The sequence below is a fragment of the Oncorhynchus mykiss genome, chromosome 19 (assembly GCF_057628025.1).
Source record: "Oncorhynchus mykiss isolate SJ-2025 chromosome 19, ASM5762802v1, whole genome shotgun sequence".
Classification (NCBI taxonomy): Eukaryota; Metazoa; Chordata; class Actinopteri; order Salmoniformes; family Salmonidae; genus Oncorhynchus; species Oncorhynchus mykiss.
In genome coordinates this window covers 64,241,292-64,257,175 of record NC_143040.1, presented here as the reverse complement: position 1 = coordinate 64,257,175, position 15,884 = coordinate 64,241,292, and the positions used below count along the sequence as shown (strand labels likewise).

The window sequence follows — 15,884 nt, the reverse complement described above, 5'->3', positions numbered from 1 at the left end:
AGCATGTTTGGAATGCTATGGATCGACGCCCATACTTTTTAAGGTATCTGTGAAATCCATAGATTAGCGCCAAATGAATGTATTTCAATTGACTGATTTCCTTATATGAACTGTAACTCAGTAAAATCTTTGAAATTCTTGCATGTTGCGTTTATAGTTTGGTTCAGTGTATATTGGTAGGATTGTGGGAGTTCAGAATAGGCTGTTGCTGTTCCTGGCAAGCACCTCCACTCCTCTCTCCCACGTAATGCCCTTGACTGTTTGTGCTTGTTTTTTTCAAAGGAGAGGTACATTCACAAGGGTGACTATATGAAAAAGGGTGATGGAGTGCTCTAACGCGTATACAGTGCATTCAGAAAGTATTCAGACCCCTTGACTTTTTCCACGTTGTTACGTTACAGCCTTATTCTAAAATATATTCTTTTGTTTTTTCCCCCTCATAAATCTACACACAAAACCCCATAATGACAAAGCAAAAACTGTTTTTAATAAATTTTTGAAAATGGAAAAAAAATGTATAATAATGAAAATACCACATTTACATAACTATTCAAACCCTTTACTCAGAACTTTGTTGAAGCACCTTTGGCAGCGATTACAGCCTCGAGTCTTCTTGGGTATGACACTACAAGCTTGGCACACCTGTATTGGGAGTTTCTCTCATTCTTCTCTGGAGATTCTCTCAAGCTGTCAGGTTGGATGGGGAGTGTCGCTGCACAGCTATTTTCAGGTCTCTTCAGAGATGTTTGATTGGGTTCAAGTCTGGGCTCTGGTTGGGCCACACAAGGACATTCAGAGACTTGTCCCAAAGCCACTCCTGCGTAGTCTTGGCTGTGTTCTTAGGTTCACTGTCCTGTTGGAAGGTGAACCTTCGTCACAGTCTGAGGTCCTGAGAGCTCTGGAGCAGGTTTTCATCAAGGATCTCTCTGTACTTTGCTCCATTCATCTTTCCCTCGATTCTGACTAGTCTCACAGTCCCTGCCACTGAAAAATATCCCCACAGCATGATGCTGCTACCACCATTCTTCACCGTAGGGATGGTGCCAGGTTTCCTTCAGACGTGATGCTTGGCATTCAGGCCATAGAGTTTAATTTTGGTTTCATCAGACCAGAGAATCTTGTTTCTCATGGTCTGAGAGCCCTTTAGGTGCCTTTTAGAAAACTCCAAGCAGGCTGTCATGTGCCTTTTACTGAGGAGTGGCTTCATTCTGGCCACTCTACCATAAAGGCCTGTTTGTTGGAGTGCTGCAGAAATGGTTGTCCTTCTGGAAGGTTCTCCTATCACCACAGAAGAGCTCTGTGACAGTGACCATCAGGTTCTTGGTCACCTCCCCAATTGCTCAGTTTGGCCGGGCGGCCAGCTCTCTCTAGAAAGAGTCTTGGTGGTTCCAAACTTCTTCCATTTAAGAATGATGGAGGCCACTGTGTTATTGGGGACCTTCAACGCTGCAGACATTTTTTGGTACCCTTCCCCAGATCTGTGCCTTGACACACTCCTGTCTTGGAACTCTACAGACAATTCCTACGACCTCATATGGCTTGGTTTGTTGCTCTGACATGCAATGTCAACTGTGGGACCTTATATAGAAAGGTGTCAGCCTTTCCAAATCATGTCCAATGAATAGAATTTACCACAGGTGGACTACAATCAAGTTGTAGAAACATCTCAAGGATGATCAATGGAAACATGATGCACCTGAGCTCAATTTCAAGTCTCATAGCAAAGGCTCTGATACATTTGCAAAACTTTCTATTAACCTGTTTTTGCTTTGTCATTATGGGGTATTGTGTATAGATTGATGAGAGAAAACAATTATTTAATCCATTTTAGAATAAGGCTGTAACGTAACAAAATGTGGAATAAGGGAAGGGGTCTAAAAACTTTCATGCAATGCACTGTACATCTCCTGTTTTCTGCTGCAGTGCTCCTTTCACCTCAACATCTCGGGAGAGAAAAATAACATGTCAGGAGAGAAGCACTGTATAGGCTGACACATTCTGGGAATAACTAAACAACGCATCTCTCACAACAAGTCTAAGCAGTGCTTTTCTTCATTTTTAGCCAATAAAACATTTAAATCGCAGGTCTGACCTGGTCTTGACGTTGCCAAAGTAGCTGGGCCTGTTTTTGTCCCTCTGTTGTAGTTTATGTTCCATGGCTCCGAGGGTTTGCAAGAAGGCCTTCTCAGGGACCTATCGGCGACTACTGTGATGTTGACAACAGCAATATTCTGGTAGGTTGAGGGGCTCTGCTGGCATCCCTCCGTTCAGTCTTCATGCTTATTAAGCTCCTGTAATCGTGCCTACAGGAGAGTAAAAGTTGAGAGTGAGACTGAGTGCATAAGCTCCAAGTAATGAAGTCAGGTCTTTCAATTCAATTCAACTCGAGAATCAACGATGACTCAGAGCATTTTAGCAGGGGTATAAGCTTATGCTGGAAAAATTGACAAATAAGCAATGTAGATCCTCTCAGAAAAATAACATTTCGTATTGAGACAATGCTCTCAAAGACTATATGCAAGAAACATGCAAGGGAAGAGAAGCTGCTCCAGTTTCAACTGTTATGCCTGAGGCTATGAAAACCTGACCTGTTCACCATACGTGCTACCTTGTCCCGGAACTGTTGTTTTCGACTCTCTCTCTACCGCACCTGCTGTCTCAACCTCTGAATGCTTGGCTATGAAAAGCCAACTGACATTTACTCCTGATGTGCTGACCTGTTGCTCCCTCTACAACCACTGTGATGATTATTTCACCCTGCTGGTCATCTTGAAGAACGATCAGGCCTTAATTGCCATGTACTGTTATAATCTCCACCTGGTCCAGCCAAAAGAGGACTGGCCACCCCTTAGAGCCTGGTTTCTCTCTAGGTTCCTGTCTAGGGACATTTTCCTAGCCACCGTGTTTCTACATCTGCATTGCTTGCTGTTTGGGGTTGTAGGCTGGGTTTCTGTATAGCACTTTGTGTCATCTGTTGATGTAAAAAGGGCTTTATAAATACATTTGATTGATTGATGGAATGATAATGAATGGTATTTTTGTTGCCTTATTTCTTGACAAGCAGACGTAACATATTTTATTTGCAACACAGTCGATTAGGGCTAGCGCTCAAATTCCTTTGGGCCCGAGTTCTGATGCAGTGGATGGAACTATCTTTTAAATGTTCTTTCTTTCACCAGAAGATCTGTTCCTACACTAACCTTAAGTACGTAAGGGATACGGATTCTTACTGTAGAAGGAAGCATCCCTACAAATCATTGTCTTGGAGAATATTGCAATAGATTACTGTAGTCTTTTTAAACATGGATGTTCCTCACTTCCATATCGAAAATTCGAGGCATGCGACAATAAAACGTAGCAGTGGGGTACACTGAATTCGGAAATGTTAATATTGAAAGCATTTAGGGACTGACCTGTCAAAAAGATTGCCCGGAATGTTGATCGAAAGCGAGTGATTTCGGAAAGCTTCATATTACGCCCGGTGTTATGTTTTGTGATATCACCAGACAACAGCAAAAAGTTGAGCATATACGCTCCGCCCATTTCATCCATCCTCCAGTGCCGGAGATTGAGGAGTCTTTGAGCATATACGTGGAATCATTGCATGGCTAGAACAACTATTTTCTGTAATCATCAATCCAACCCCAATGTTTTCACGCACCCCCATACAAACAGTTTAAATGACAATGGTCACTTTTCAAAATTCCTTTGGTTTGTGGCACTCATTCACTGCAGAGAAATAGCCTATGCATAAAGCAGTCGGAACAAATAGCATGGTCTTCCTCAATTTAGAATAGAAAACTAGAGTGGCTTCCAGTTTAGGGAAATATTACCCTTATTTATAAGGGGGTCCGCAGCCATTCTGCAAAAAGCCTCGCATTTGCTTTTCCTGCCACACGAGGCACTGTCGTCACATCACTTCGCTTGTTGATGCTCAAATTTTATTGGCTGGAGAAAAGGCATGTGTAATGATCCGACCAATCACATTATAGAATAGAGTGCTTTTTCCGGGCCTAGTAAAACGATAACATTGCTGAAGTCTGAAAGACGAAAACGAGAACGTGTTAGTCGAAAAGAAAATAATTATTGAAATCTCTCAGACGTTACATTAACAAATGTAAGTTGCATGCTTATAGTTTTCTTTATATTGTGTTAAGATAATCGAAATATATGGTATAATTTCGATTTACACTTGAGGGTCAATCAAAGGACCGGCTGAAGCTTGTTAGCTAGCAAGCTAACATATAAACTGCGGTTAGCAACTGCGGTCAGCTAGCTAATCAATTTATTGTGAACCGGTTAGCTAGTCAATTTATTATTAATCATTTGCTTTGCGTGATATGTTAGGATTATACTTTTGGTGTTCGGAACTGTTGCTCATTGAAAATCCACTCATGCCATTTGATCAACCTCATTTACAGCAACATTAAAGGTCCAATGTAATACAGCTGTATTTATCTCGATGTCAAATCATTTCTGGGTAATAATTAAGCACCTTACTGTGATTGTTTTAAATTAAAATGGTCAAAAAGAAACAAATAGCATCTTAGCAAAGAGCAATTACTCAAGCAAGAATTTTGCTATGCCTGTCTGAGTGGGGAGGGGAAAACTAGCTGTTATTGCAAAGAGGTTAGGAACTCTGTCAATTTGCTGGTATATCAATAAGAAACAAACTCCATCCCACCACAAAAGGCTGACAGGTGGTCTTTTCAAACAGTTTTTACACTAAAATGGCACGATCATCGTTTTCACAATTTTACAGTATTATTCCAACCAAAAATATCACGTTTTTGACTGCACTAAGCCTTTTAATATAATCCTCAACACACTTTTGAGGCAACTTCGTTTACTAATTTCATAGCTATCGAGTTGGCTCGAAAAGGCTGGATGGCTAACATTAGCCATTCGTACATAAAGTCTTCTAACTTTATGTAGCTAGTTAAAGCCATTTATAACTTTCAGCTGAATGTGTGGCCTGCTGTCAATAATCTACATAGTCCATTTTCAATTGTCAACATGTGTCTTTGTTTCCCTCACAGATGTTGGAAGACCTCAATATCAGCGTCTGAAGACTGTTTATGGCATGTCCTTTGTTTACTAAACACACAGTAGCCAACTGAGCCCAGCGCTGATTAGGTGTCCTCTGCACATTGTATGAGCAAGATCATTCACCATGGAAACCGAAGCAGTAAGTTAGCTTGCTAGCCCTTTTTATAGATTAAAAGCATGCATTCTGAAATGTACTAACAAGAGGTTGTGGTAGCCTGGGTGCCAGTCTGTTTCTACCCTCCATCCCACTCATTGGCTTGACAATGACAGCAAAGCTGGCAGGACCACAGATCTGGGACCAGGCTAAGTTTGTGGTGTGTTGGAAAAACTAACAGCATGTTTCTTACCACTATTCAGGAGGTTATTCCTATTTGGCAGAACAAGCCTCATGGGTCGACTCGCAGTGTGGTGAGGAGAATAGGCTCTATTGTACCCATGAAACCACCGCCCAGGGCATGTTTCCAGGTAAATATGGTCATTATCAAATTCAACACATGCAATAGCATAAGTACACGGTACAGACAATGACTTTCTGTCAGAAGGCCGACCTTGTGGCCAAATTGCATTAAAAGTGCTAACAGGGAACCTGCACCTGTTTACCAGGAACTCCCAGGTCTCCCTCCTCTGCGGCCCATGGATGGCCCCACGGTGCCCACACTGGCAGACATTGCCTGGATCGCAGCAGATGAGGAGTCTGAGACCTATGCCAGAGTGCGGTAAATATGTGCTTTTCTCACCCACAGTGCAGAAGAATGTGGCTGCTGAACTTGAGTATGTTCCTTCACTGAGGCCGCAGATATGTCAGCTATCGTGGGGTCTAAATAATTGGCCTATTGTTTATGCTAGCATTACTTATGACAAAGGACACTCTGGTAGATGTGATAGAGGCTTTCACCTCCTGTTCTTTTAATGCAAGCGTTTTCTTGTGGTCCATTTCTTTTCTCAGGAGCGATTCACGCCCTCTTAGACATGAGTGGCGACCCACGCCTCTCCTGGTTATGCACAGGAACTCCTCAGTTCCCAACTTCCGCCGCGACGTCAAGAAGGTGGAGACGCTGAGGAAGCCTGCGGTGACGGCCATGAACCGTACCACCTCCCTGCAGGATGAGCTGAGCAGACTCCGCTCCCAGATCGCCAAGATCGTAGCCACAGAATCTGGTAGGGAATTTGTCAAGCAGTTTCCCCACAGCTGTCATTAAGTTAAATTCACCAGTGAAAGGGGCTCTTTCTCTGGCAAAGCTAGCTAGCTATATTAGGCCTATCAGGGCTCTACAGTGCGACCATTTTACTTGCATATGTGCCTAAATATTCTGTGACCTGGAGCACACATGCTCCTTGTAAAAATAGGTAGAGCCCTTCCTAAGTGCCTATCAGTGGAGGCTGGTGGGAGGAGCTATAGGAAGACTGGCTCATTGTATTAGCTGGAATGGAATTAATGGAATGCAGTCAAACATGTGGTTTCCATATGTTCGATACTATTTAATTTTTTCCATTCCAGCCATTACAATGAGCCCGTCCTCCTATCGCTCCTCCCGCTAGCTTCCTCTGGTGCCTATATACAGTATCTGACGCTTTGTCATTTATGCAGCAAGGTGATTGTCTTAGAGTAGCTTGGCTTTATGTGTTGCTTTTAAAGTGTCATAATCTTCAGTATGGCTACCGCATGCAGTGATGTGTAATAATAAGATAATCAACCTCGGATATTACCATGTGTATATTTTAGAAGACGTATGTGTCTTATTGGTCCTTGGGATTGTATGTCTTATGTCGTGGATGCATTAGCATATACCGTAGTCATTGTTGCAGAAATTATGAGGACAGTGTCACATGCTATAGCCATGCGCTGTTAGCTGACACTGGAGTTCTTATCAGGCAGATAACCTGATTTTCCTAGATGAGTGTAGGGCTCGCCCTCTGAAAGTGATGGGCTTTGGGATTAAAACTGAAAGCACACTAACCTGCCTGCCCATGCATCAGAAGCTCATCAGAGGACTCTGTATTTTAAATAGCCTGACCATGTGACCCCAGTGCAGGAGATGAGTTGATTGCCAATCTGCATCCCTTTAAGGCTCTGTCTGTCCCAATTCTGAGGTTTATTTATGGGAAAATAATCAAATCTGAAAAGTGTGATAACTAGCCTGTCTCTGCTCTGTTTGTCACCCTAAAGGCTCCAACCCCTTGACCCCCGACCTCCTGTCCCCCGACGACACCAGCATGAGCTTTTCCATGGCGCCCTTTGAGACGGCGCCCTACCAGCCCGCCGCCTCAGCCTCCTTCGTCATCAGTGACGTGACGGAAGAGGAAGAGGAGGAAGATGAGGAGGAGGATGTGGTGTCTGTGGTTTCGGAGCTTATGCCGGACCCCATGCCGCTCGCAAACATGTCTGCCTCTATGACGGCCTCAGCGACCTTTGACCTGGACCATCCCAGCATGGACTTCCGGGAGGCGGAGGAGGACACAGTGTCGCTGTCCAAGTCCACCAGCTTTGCTGACGTCATGGACATCCTGAAGGACATGAACCGCATGAAGATGAGCAAGGACAGGTAGGTTAAAGGGCGAGTCAGGATACGGAAGAAAATGGCTTCCTCTGATGTCTCTTAATACACACACAGTGTAAATACCATGTCTGCAGAAGGTGTATGATAATGCATTGGCAGGAAACACAAGGACAGCTGGTCGTTGTCCTGTTTTCCACAGATAGAAAAAAGCAAGAGGAATCAATTTGGTCAAGGATGGGCAATTTTGATGGGTGGGGTCACAAAAAATCTGAACTCTTTATGAGGGGCCACAGTGGCTTGCCGGTCTGCATTCCCACATTCATACCCGCTAGTTACATATCGCAATATTATTTTGGGACGATATTATACCGATATTTGACTTATATAAACTTTTTTTTGCTATTGTAAGTAACGTTTGTGCTAGTCGGCTGTATCTGCGCCAAAACTCAGGTATTTTTCATCCTATAGCTTGTAACTCCTTTTCTCATGCTCTCTTGTCTCTCTGCAGCAGACATGTAGTGAGCCATATGTTTGGAAAATCAAATCACAAAATCACAATGCATATAGAATCGTGAGAATTGCATAACATCATATCAGCATTTAAGTGTATACAGTAACCCAAAAAGTGTTAAACAAATCAAAATATATTTTAGATTTTAGATTCTTCATAGCCACCCTTTGCCTTGGTGACAGCTTTGCACACTCTTGGCATTCCCTCAACCAGCTTCATGAGGTAGTCACCTGGAATGCATTTCAATTAACAGGTGTGCCTTAAAAGTACATTTGTGGAATGTCTTTCCATAATGCGTTTGAGCCAATCAGTTGTGTTGTGATAAGATAGGGGTGGTATACAGAAGATAGCCCTATTTGGTAAAAGGCCAAGTCCATATTATGGCAAGAACAGTTCAAATAAGGAAAGAGAAATGACAGTCCATCATTACTTTAAGACATGAAGGTCAGTCAACCTGTAATATTTCAAGAACATTGAAAGTTTCTTCAAGTGCAGTCGCAAAAACTATCAAGCGCTATGATGAAACTGGCTCTCATGAGGACCGCCACAGCAAAGTAAAGGACACAAAAAATGGACACATACGAAAGGACACATATGAAGAAGAGACTTGCTTGGGCCAAGAAACACGAGCAATGGACATTACACTGGTGGAAACCTGTCCTTTGGTCTGAGGAGTCCAAATTTGAGATGTTTGGTTCTAACCGCCGTGTCTTTGTGAGACAGAGTAGGTGAACGGATGATCTCTGCATGTGTGGTTCCCACCGTGAAGCATGGAGGAGGAGGTGTAGTGGTGCTTTGCTGGTGACACTGTCAGTGATTTATTTAGAATTCAAGGCACACTTAACCAGCATGGCTACCACAGCATTCTGCAGCGATACGCCATCCCATCTGGTTTGCGCTTAGTGGGACTATCATTCATTCCATATGTGTTTTTTCAAAATTTAGACGTCTTCACTATTATTCGACAATATAGAAAATAGTACAAATAAAAACCCTGGGATGAGTAGGTGTGTCCCAACTTTTTACAGGTACTAATATATTTAAACCTGTTCTGAAAATCTGTGGGCCTACAAACAGGGAGGTCTTTGCCGCCAGTTGCCATTTCTGAATTAGGTCATGGATTTCAGTTGTCTTTGTACCAGACCATGCTCTTATTGTGTGTGTCCATGCAGGTGCAACAGAGGCTGCACCTCCCTGATGGGCGAATCGGACTCCGCCTCGCTGATCTCCGAGGCCTTGAGGAAGAAGTTTACCCTGAAGGATGAAGACATCAGGGGGATGAAGAAACACACCTAGAGCACCCGTAGTCCTCCATCTCCCCACGTAAGTCAGCCACACAGAAAGTAGTCCCTCTCCACAGACATTCAGGCTTGCAAGATTAGACAGAAACATCTATCAAGCAATGTTCAATTGCCAGTGGACTTTCCAATGTGTGTTGCATGACAGCATTTTACTCTTGGTTCACAGAGGATTGTCTCTCATTGCTTCTCTCTCTTCTGCTGCCAGGCCTGTGCCTGACGACCCAGTCCCGTGGAGACCCGGCTGCACCTCATCAACCGTGGCAACGGTTAAACCAGACGGAAAAACAAACCACCACCTCCCAGCAGGCCCAGTCAGTCTGAACCCAACCAAATCTAAACCATACCCTAGCTATTAAAAATATTGCCTAGTCAGACCATGGTAGCAGCTGGCTGATAGGCACTATAAGATGGGTGCTGTTTGACGTAGCACAGATAATTTTTGACTGACCTTAACTTGTCGATTCTTCCTCAATTCCAGACTTGGAAGACAACTAATGTCTTCTAAAAGTCAATGTCTAGTTTCAGCGGGTTTGAATTTAGAAAAATCTATTTAGTCTGCCACCCATTAATAATGATTAAAAAGAAAAGTCAAAAGGTTTGACAGCCGTACCATATAAAATGCATGTCAGTTGGGAACAGGTTTTTGATGTCCCAATACCTTGGCACCGAGTCTATGAACTGACATATAAAACAATTATTGACATTAATTTTAATTTAATCTATTATAAAATACTTACTACAAAAAGAATGCTCAATATATATGGGACATTGGACAGTCAGCCTTGTGCACCCTCTGCCACGAGGAAATAGAATCAATAGAACAGTGAGCCTTGTGCAGACTCTGCCACGAGGAAATAGAATCAATAGAACAGTCAGCCTTGTGCAGACTCTGCCACGAGGAAATAGAATCAATAGAACAGTCAGCCTTGTGCACCCTCTGCCACGAGGAAATAGAATACTGTCCATCGGTGGCTCGCTTTTGGAGTCAGGTCCAGGAATGGTTATGTCTTATCAGGGTTCAGATGGACATGCCGACTATTGTCATGGCATCGGAACAACCAAGATCAGTCAATGGGGAAACATCATTGTAGTCTTGGGTAAAGTATTTATTTTCAGGGCAATATCGGTAGAAATGTTACAAATAGGGAGGTTCAGGAGCCTCGTAAGACATCACAGTAAAATGGAGGGATGTATTGCAGAAGGAAATTGTTAAATGGCGTTATACTGTGAAAGGTGGATTAATCTGTGGACATGGGAAGGTTGGCGTAATACTGGGAAAGATGGGTTAATCTGTGGACACCGGAGGGTTGGCGTTATACTGGGAAAGATGGGTTAATCTGTGGACACCGGAGGGTTGGCGTTAAGATCGGGAAGAAAATGTGAATTGGCTGCTGTGGGTGAAAATCCAGCACTTGAAGAAAGAGTAAATTAGAAATATAAATGTATAGTTTTAGGTACTGTAGATGTGAGTGAAACAGATGTAAATAGCAGAAGTATTGTAGTCTGTTTATTCCAATCACAGTAGGGAAATGAACAAATAAGGAGATTGGAAATGATGCAGACAATTTCATGGATAGAACCTACATTCTATCTGCAATATTAAAGCTGATCCCCCCCCCCCCACAAAAAAAATGGAATTAAGGTTTTGCTCCATGAGGTAATCCAACAATGTTGCCATCGTGCTCATCTTCTCTCATTGATTAAGTCAGGTGGGTGTCCACCCTGTAGTGCCACATGTCATGATGAAACTCACTTGACTTTGAAATAGTCAAGATGGTGGCGTACAGATTGTTGGTTAACTTCATAGATCAAAGAATGTATAACAGCATATTCTAAATTCAAACGAACCACCTGCAACTAGAAATGGATGTTTTAGAATACATTTGGTCTTCCAAGTCAGGAATTGAGGAAGTCTCGCCAAGTAAACGTTGCTTAAATTCTATGTGCTATGCCAAACAGTACCTAACCTGTAACGGCTGATGGAGCATCACATTAGCCATTACAATATGCTAGCTAAACCACACCCCTCCTGTTATTCAATCAACAATCTGTTTACACTCACTGTCTGCTCCCACACACCTCCCAAAAAAGGTAGATTCCTTATCCCATTGCTTCAGGAGCAACATCATGGCAATGTAATTTTGTGGGCGCTGTATAACATGCCCTACAGATTCACCTGCTTTGATGGCTCTCGCTAATCACCAGACTGACTCCAGTGCTGCCTAGTCATCTTTTTATGTACAGGCTGGGGTTTCTCTAGGATATTGTACCTGTTCTAGTACCACGAGAGAAACCATTTCCCCCTTTTTTTGTTGTTGACAAGCTTAGACTTTCAACAGAAGAGTTGTGGATGGATGCATTTGTTGGAGTGGGATAGTTGTAATTTTTTCTCATTTTGTTTCTGTATAGTCGTGATAATACATACTTGAAGTTGTATGTACAAATAAGACTGAGGAGAGTAACAGATTACTACAAAACACTTAATACTCTGTTCATTTACAGCTAAAATCTCATGTTTTTCAGTGTTATCGCTGCATTAGAAATACAATAATGACCTTGCGGTCATAGTCAATGTGTACAACATAACATAACATTTATTTATTTGCAGGCTTCTTCAGGACCTACTCATTAACCCATTGCATCAATACGAGAACATGTTATTGCTGTCCTTGGGGTAATGACTCTCAGAATTTAGCTTGATTGATGGCCCTTTGGTAAACATGATACAGATAAATAAATCCCAATTAAAAGCAGTGGACGGCCATGACTAAATATGAATGATATGTGTTTGTGTCGTCTTCGGACTTGTGTGATACAAGGAAAGCTTGGAAGACTTATAAATCTACGGTAAAATGTGAATGAAAGTTTTCTCTTGTGTGATGTTGCGCTATAGCTGCCTGTTAAGACACCAGAGAACAACTGTACAGTTTTTTTTATGTAGATACAAAATGTCAGATTTCCCTATGGTGTAGAATGCGTGGCTCTTGGGAATGTGACAATGTGCATGTTTACTGTCACGATACACTAAAAGATATGAGTATGAGTGACTCTTGTGTCTTTTTGAAAATGATCTCCTGTTGACGCCTTATAACAAAACCTATTGCCTCTTCCAATATGGCAGTTGTTCTTTTTATTTATTGGTTGGTGTGCCATAACTTTCCACTGTTTTTGTCTTTTTCCTCAGTTTGCCCCACCTCTTGAGCCCCTAAACTTTTACGCAACCACCCATAGGCACATTGTATCTGTCCCATTATGGCGTCTGTGAGAGCACCGGCAGCGCCATTGAGGCCATCTCCATTTTGAAGTAGTCAATTTTGTCATTCTCCTTCTATGAGTTGGCAAACAAACTGAAAGGGTGCACACTGCCACCTAGAGTGTTTGAACAGGTATAAAGACGAGGTTCGGCTATTTACTGCCACCTGCAGTTATGGAATGTTTGCTCACAAGTATAATTCATTGGCTGATCCCTCCTGGTGACCTGGATTTAATTATGTGATCCTTCCTTAAGCCATAGGAATCCCCACCCAGATTACTACTTTAAAATGCTGGGAGCCCTCAATGGTTTTCTACATCTAGAGACCTCTATCATTCTCTTTGTCAACAACCACACTTTTGACATTTGCATACATCAAGTGACTGACTTGACTGCTTTGGGAGCCAATCATGTGTCATTTCTTCTCCTTTATCATGAAACCCCTCTCCCTTCACAGAAGAAATGCTTCTCCACTCATTTTGAGTTCTTATCATATCAGGATAAGATGATTATATTACTCTACTCTTTGTTGAGATGTGTGAATACCAACTTGCATCTAGGCAGTGGAACTGTAGTTTAGTTTGCAGTGAAAGCGAGGTCCCACAAAGTTATCTATGGGGTGTGATAAGGACGCCCAGCTGTGTGTTAAGGTCTGTATCTCGTCTGTTTTTTCTTCTTCAGTGTCTGCCTCCTCTTAGGTCTTTTAACAAATATTCCCATTTTAAGTGTGCAAAATCGAGAGTATCAAACTTTGAGCTGAGCATTTCACAAAGTATGCTTCAGATTTATTTTATTTTTTAAGGTTTGGCATTACTCATGTGGTCAAGAGTCTGTCTTTACAGGCGTTTTGTGAACCCCATAGGGAACGGAACTAGAGCAGTTATTACTATTCTTGGTGTTCCTATTGATAGAAAGGGATCTTTACTGAGCATTTCAATCACCAGCTTTGTTTTGATTCTGCTTTGCGCCATTTTTGTTTTGGATAACTATTGACCATGCCACATAATGGTCTCTGATAATATGCCCGCCATACTTGTCAGTTTTATTCTGCCAAATGGAAGAAAGAGCTCTTTGTCTGTCTTGTTTTGAAACGTAAATAAAGATGGGCTGATGTTTTAAACTCCAGACGTATTCTTTATCATCCACTTTGATAGTTGACCATTTTTCAAAAACTCTTGTTTCCGACTTTAACAATGTTGTAATATATACACTGCTCAAAAAAATAAAGGGAACACTAAAATAACACATCCTAGATCTAAATGAATGATATATTCTTATTAAATACTTTTTTCTTTACATAGTTGAATGTGCTGACAACAAAATCACACACAACGTATCAATGGAAATCAAATGTATCAACCCATGGAGGTCTGGATTTGGAGTCGCACTCAAAATTAAAGTGGAAAACCACACTACAGGCTGATCCAACTTTGATGTAATGTCCTTAAAACAAGTCAAAATGAGACTAGTAGTGTGTGTGGCCTCCGTGCCTGTATGACCTCCCTACAATGCCTGGGCATGCTCCTGATGTGGTGGCGGATGGTCGCCTGAGGGATCTCCTCCCAGACCTGGACTAAAGCATCCGCCAACTCCTGGACAGTCTGTGGCGTTGGTGGATGAAGCGAGACATGATGTCCCAGATGTGCTCAATTGGATTCAGGTCTGGGGAACGGGTGGGCCAGTCCATAGCATCAATGCCTTCCTCTTGCAGGAACTGCTGACACACTAGCCACATGAGGTCTAGCATTGTCTTGCATTAGGAGGAACCCAGGGCCAACCACACCCGCATATGGTCTCACAAGGGGTCTGAGGATCTCATCTCGGTACCTAATGGCAGTCAGGCTACCTCTGGCGAGCACATGGAGGGCTGTGCGGCCCCCCAAAGAAATGCCAACCCACACCATGACTGACCCATCGCCAAACCAAACCATGCTGGAGGATGTTGCAGGCAGCAGAACGTTCACCACGGCGTCTCCAGACTCTGTCACGTCTGTCACATGTGCTCAGTGTGAACCTGCTTTCATCTGTGAAGAGCAGAGGCCGCCAGTGGCGAATTTGCCAATCTTGGTGTTCTCTGACAAATGCCAAACGTCCTGCACGGTGTTGGGCTGGAAGCACAACCCCCACCTGTGGACGTCGGGCCCTCATACCACCCTCATGGAGTCTGTTTCAGACCGTTTGAGCAGACGCATGCACATTTGTGGCCTTCTGGAGGTCATTTTTGTGCTCCTCGCACAAAGGCGGAGGCAGCATACTGCAGTCATCTTCAGTTCCTGCTTGTTTCGGGGACTTAATGCCTTCAGACGACACCTGCGAAGGTAAAAAAAAAACACGTCCTGTTAAGAACTCTTTTTATTTTTTTAAATATGTTTTTATATATATATGACTTTCTACATTGAAAGTATAAAAAAATATTTAAAAAAATAAAAAGAGTTCTTAACAGGACGTGTTTTTTTCTTCAATTATCTAAATTATCACGCTCCCTCCCTTCAGCATGTAAAATGCATGTTCAATTGGATTCAGATCCGGTGATTGACTCGGCCAGTCAAGGTTTTTCCACTTTTTGGCCATTGAAAACCCCTTCGTTGCTCTAGCTGTATGTTTAGGGTCATTGTCTTGTTGCATGATGAAGTGCTGTCCAATGAGTTTGGAGGTATTTGGTTTTATCTGAGCAGATAAAATATTTCTGTAGACTTCAGAATTCATTGTTCTACTTCTGTCTGCAGTCACATCATCGATGAAGACAAGTGAGCCTGTTCCACTGGCAGCCATACAGACCCAAGCCATAACACCCCCTCCACCATGTTTCACGGATGAGGTGGTATGCTTTGGATCATGGGTATGTCTTTTTTTTCTACACTTTCTTCTTTCCATCACTCTGGTACATGTTTATCTTTGTCTCATCTGTCCACAATACTTTTTTCCAGAACTGTTGGGGCTCTTTTAGGTGCTTTTTAGAAAACTGTAATCTCGCCTTTCTGTTTTTCAGGCTTATAAGTGGTTTGCATCTTGTAGTGTACCCTCTGTAATCCTGCTGGTGTAGTTGTCTACGTATGGTAGACTTTGACACATCTACACCTGCATCCAGGAGAGTGTTTTTGATCTGTTGGGCTGTTGTCAGGGGGGTTTTCTTCACCATAGAGAGTATTCTCCGGTCATCCACTACAGTGGTCTTCCTCAGTCTACCGGGTCTTTTGACATAATTGAGTTCATCGGTTGTTTTTTTTCTTGTTAATGATGAACCAAACTGTTGACTTGGGCGTGCCCAGGAT

General features: G+C 42.6%; 2 protein-coding genes across 3 annotated transcripts in view; one reads left to right on the top strand and one right to left on the bottom strand.

The window, feature by feature from the left end:
* LOC110498387 (oxidation resistance protein 1A) overlaps positions 1-3,906 on the bottom strand; it is a 28,030-nt gene extending 24,124 nt beyond the window's left edge. Inside the window, exons 1-2 of the mRNA XM_036955112.2 lie at positions 3,414-3,906; positions 2,093-2,303 (exon numbers count right to left, since the gene is read on the bottom strand). Coding sequence (XP_036811007.1) covers positions 2,093-2,157 — 65 coding nt within the window. The 5' untranslated portion in view covers positions 2,158-2,303; positions 3,414-3,906. The remainder of the gene's footprint in view (positions 1-2,092; positions 2,304-3,413) is intronic.
* Positions 3,907-3,954: 48 nt separating this feature from the next.
* Positions 3,955-13,732, top strand: mtfr1l (mitochondrial fission regulator 1-like). Of its 2 annotated transcripts, none has more exons than XM_021574743.3 (8): positions 3,955-4,117; positions 5,040-5,188; positions 5,407-5,514; positions 5,653-5,765; positions 5,996-6,207; positions 7,217-7,592; positions 9,231-9,381; positions 9,565-13,732. In XM_021574743.3, the coding sequence occupies exons 2-7, from the start codon at positions 5,174-5,176 to the stop codon at positions 9,352-9,354; spliced, it is 948 nt and encodes a 315-aa protein (XP_021430418.1). In that variant the 5' UTR covers positions 3,955-4,117; positions 5,040-5,173; the 3' UTR covers positions 9,355-9,381; positions 9,565-13,732. The 2 variants fall into 2 exon arrangements, with proteins under 2 accessions (XP_021430418.1, XP_021430419.1); XM_021574744.3 differs by having other exon boundaries at positions 3,988-4,117; positions 5,428-5,514.
* The last annotated feature ends 2,152 nt before the right edge of the window (positions 13,733-15,884 follow it).

Coding starts and splice junctions, on each gene's coding strand:
- mtfr1l (XM_021574743.3), top strand. Junction 5,766..5,995: donor GAGACCTATGCCAGAGTGCG/GTAAATATGTGC, acceptor TTCTTTTCTCAG/GAGCGATTCACGCCCTCTTA. Junction 6,208..7,216: donor GATCGTAGCCACAGAATCTG/GTAGGGAATTTG, acceptor GTCACCCTAAAG/GCTCCAACCCCTTGACCCCC.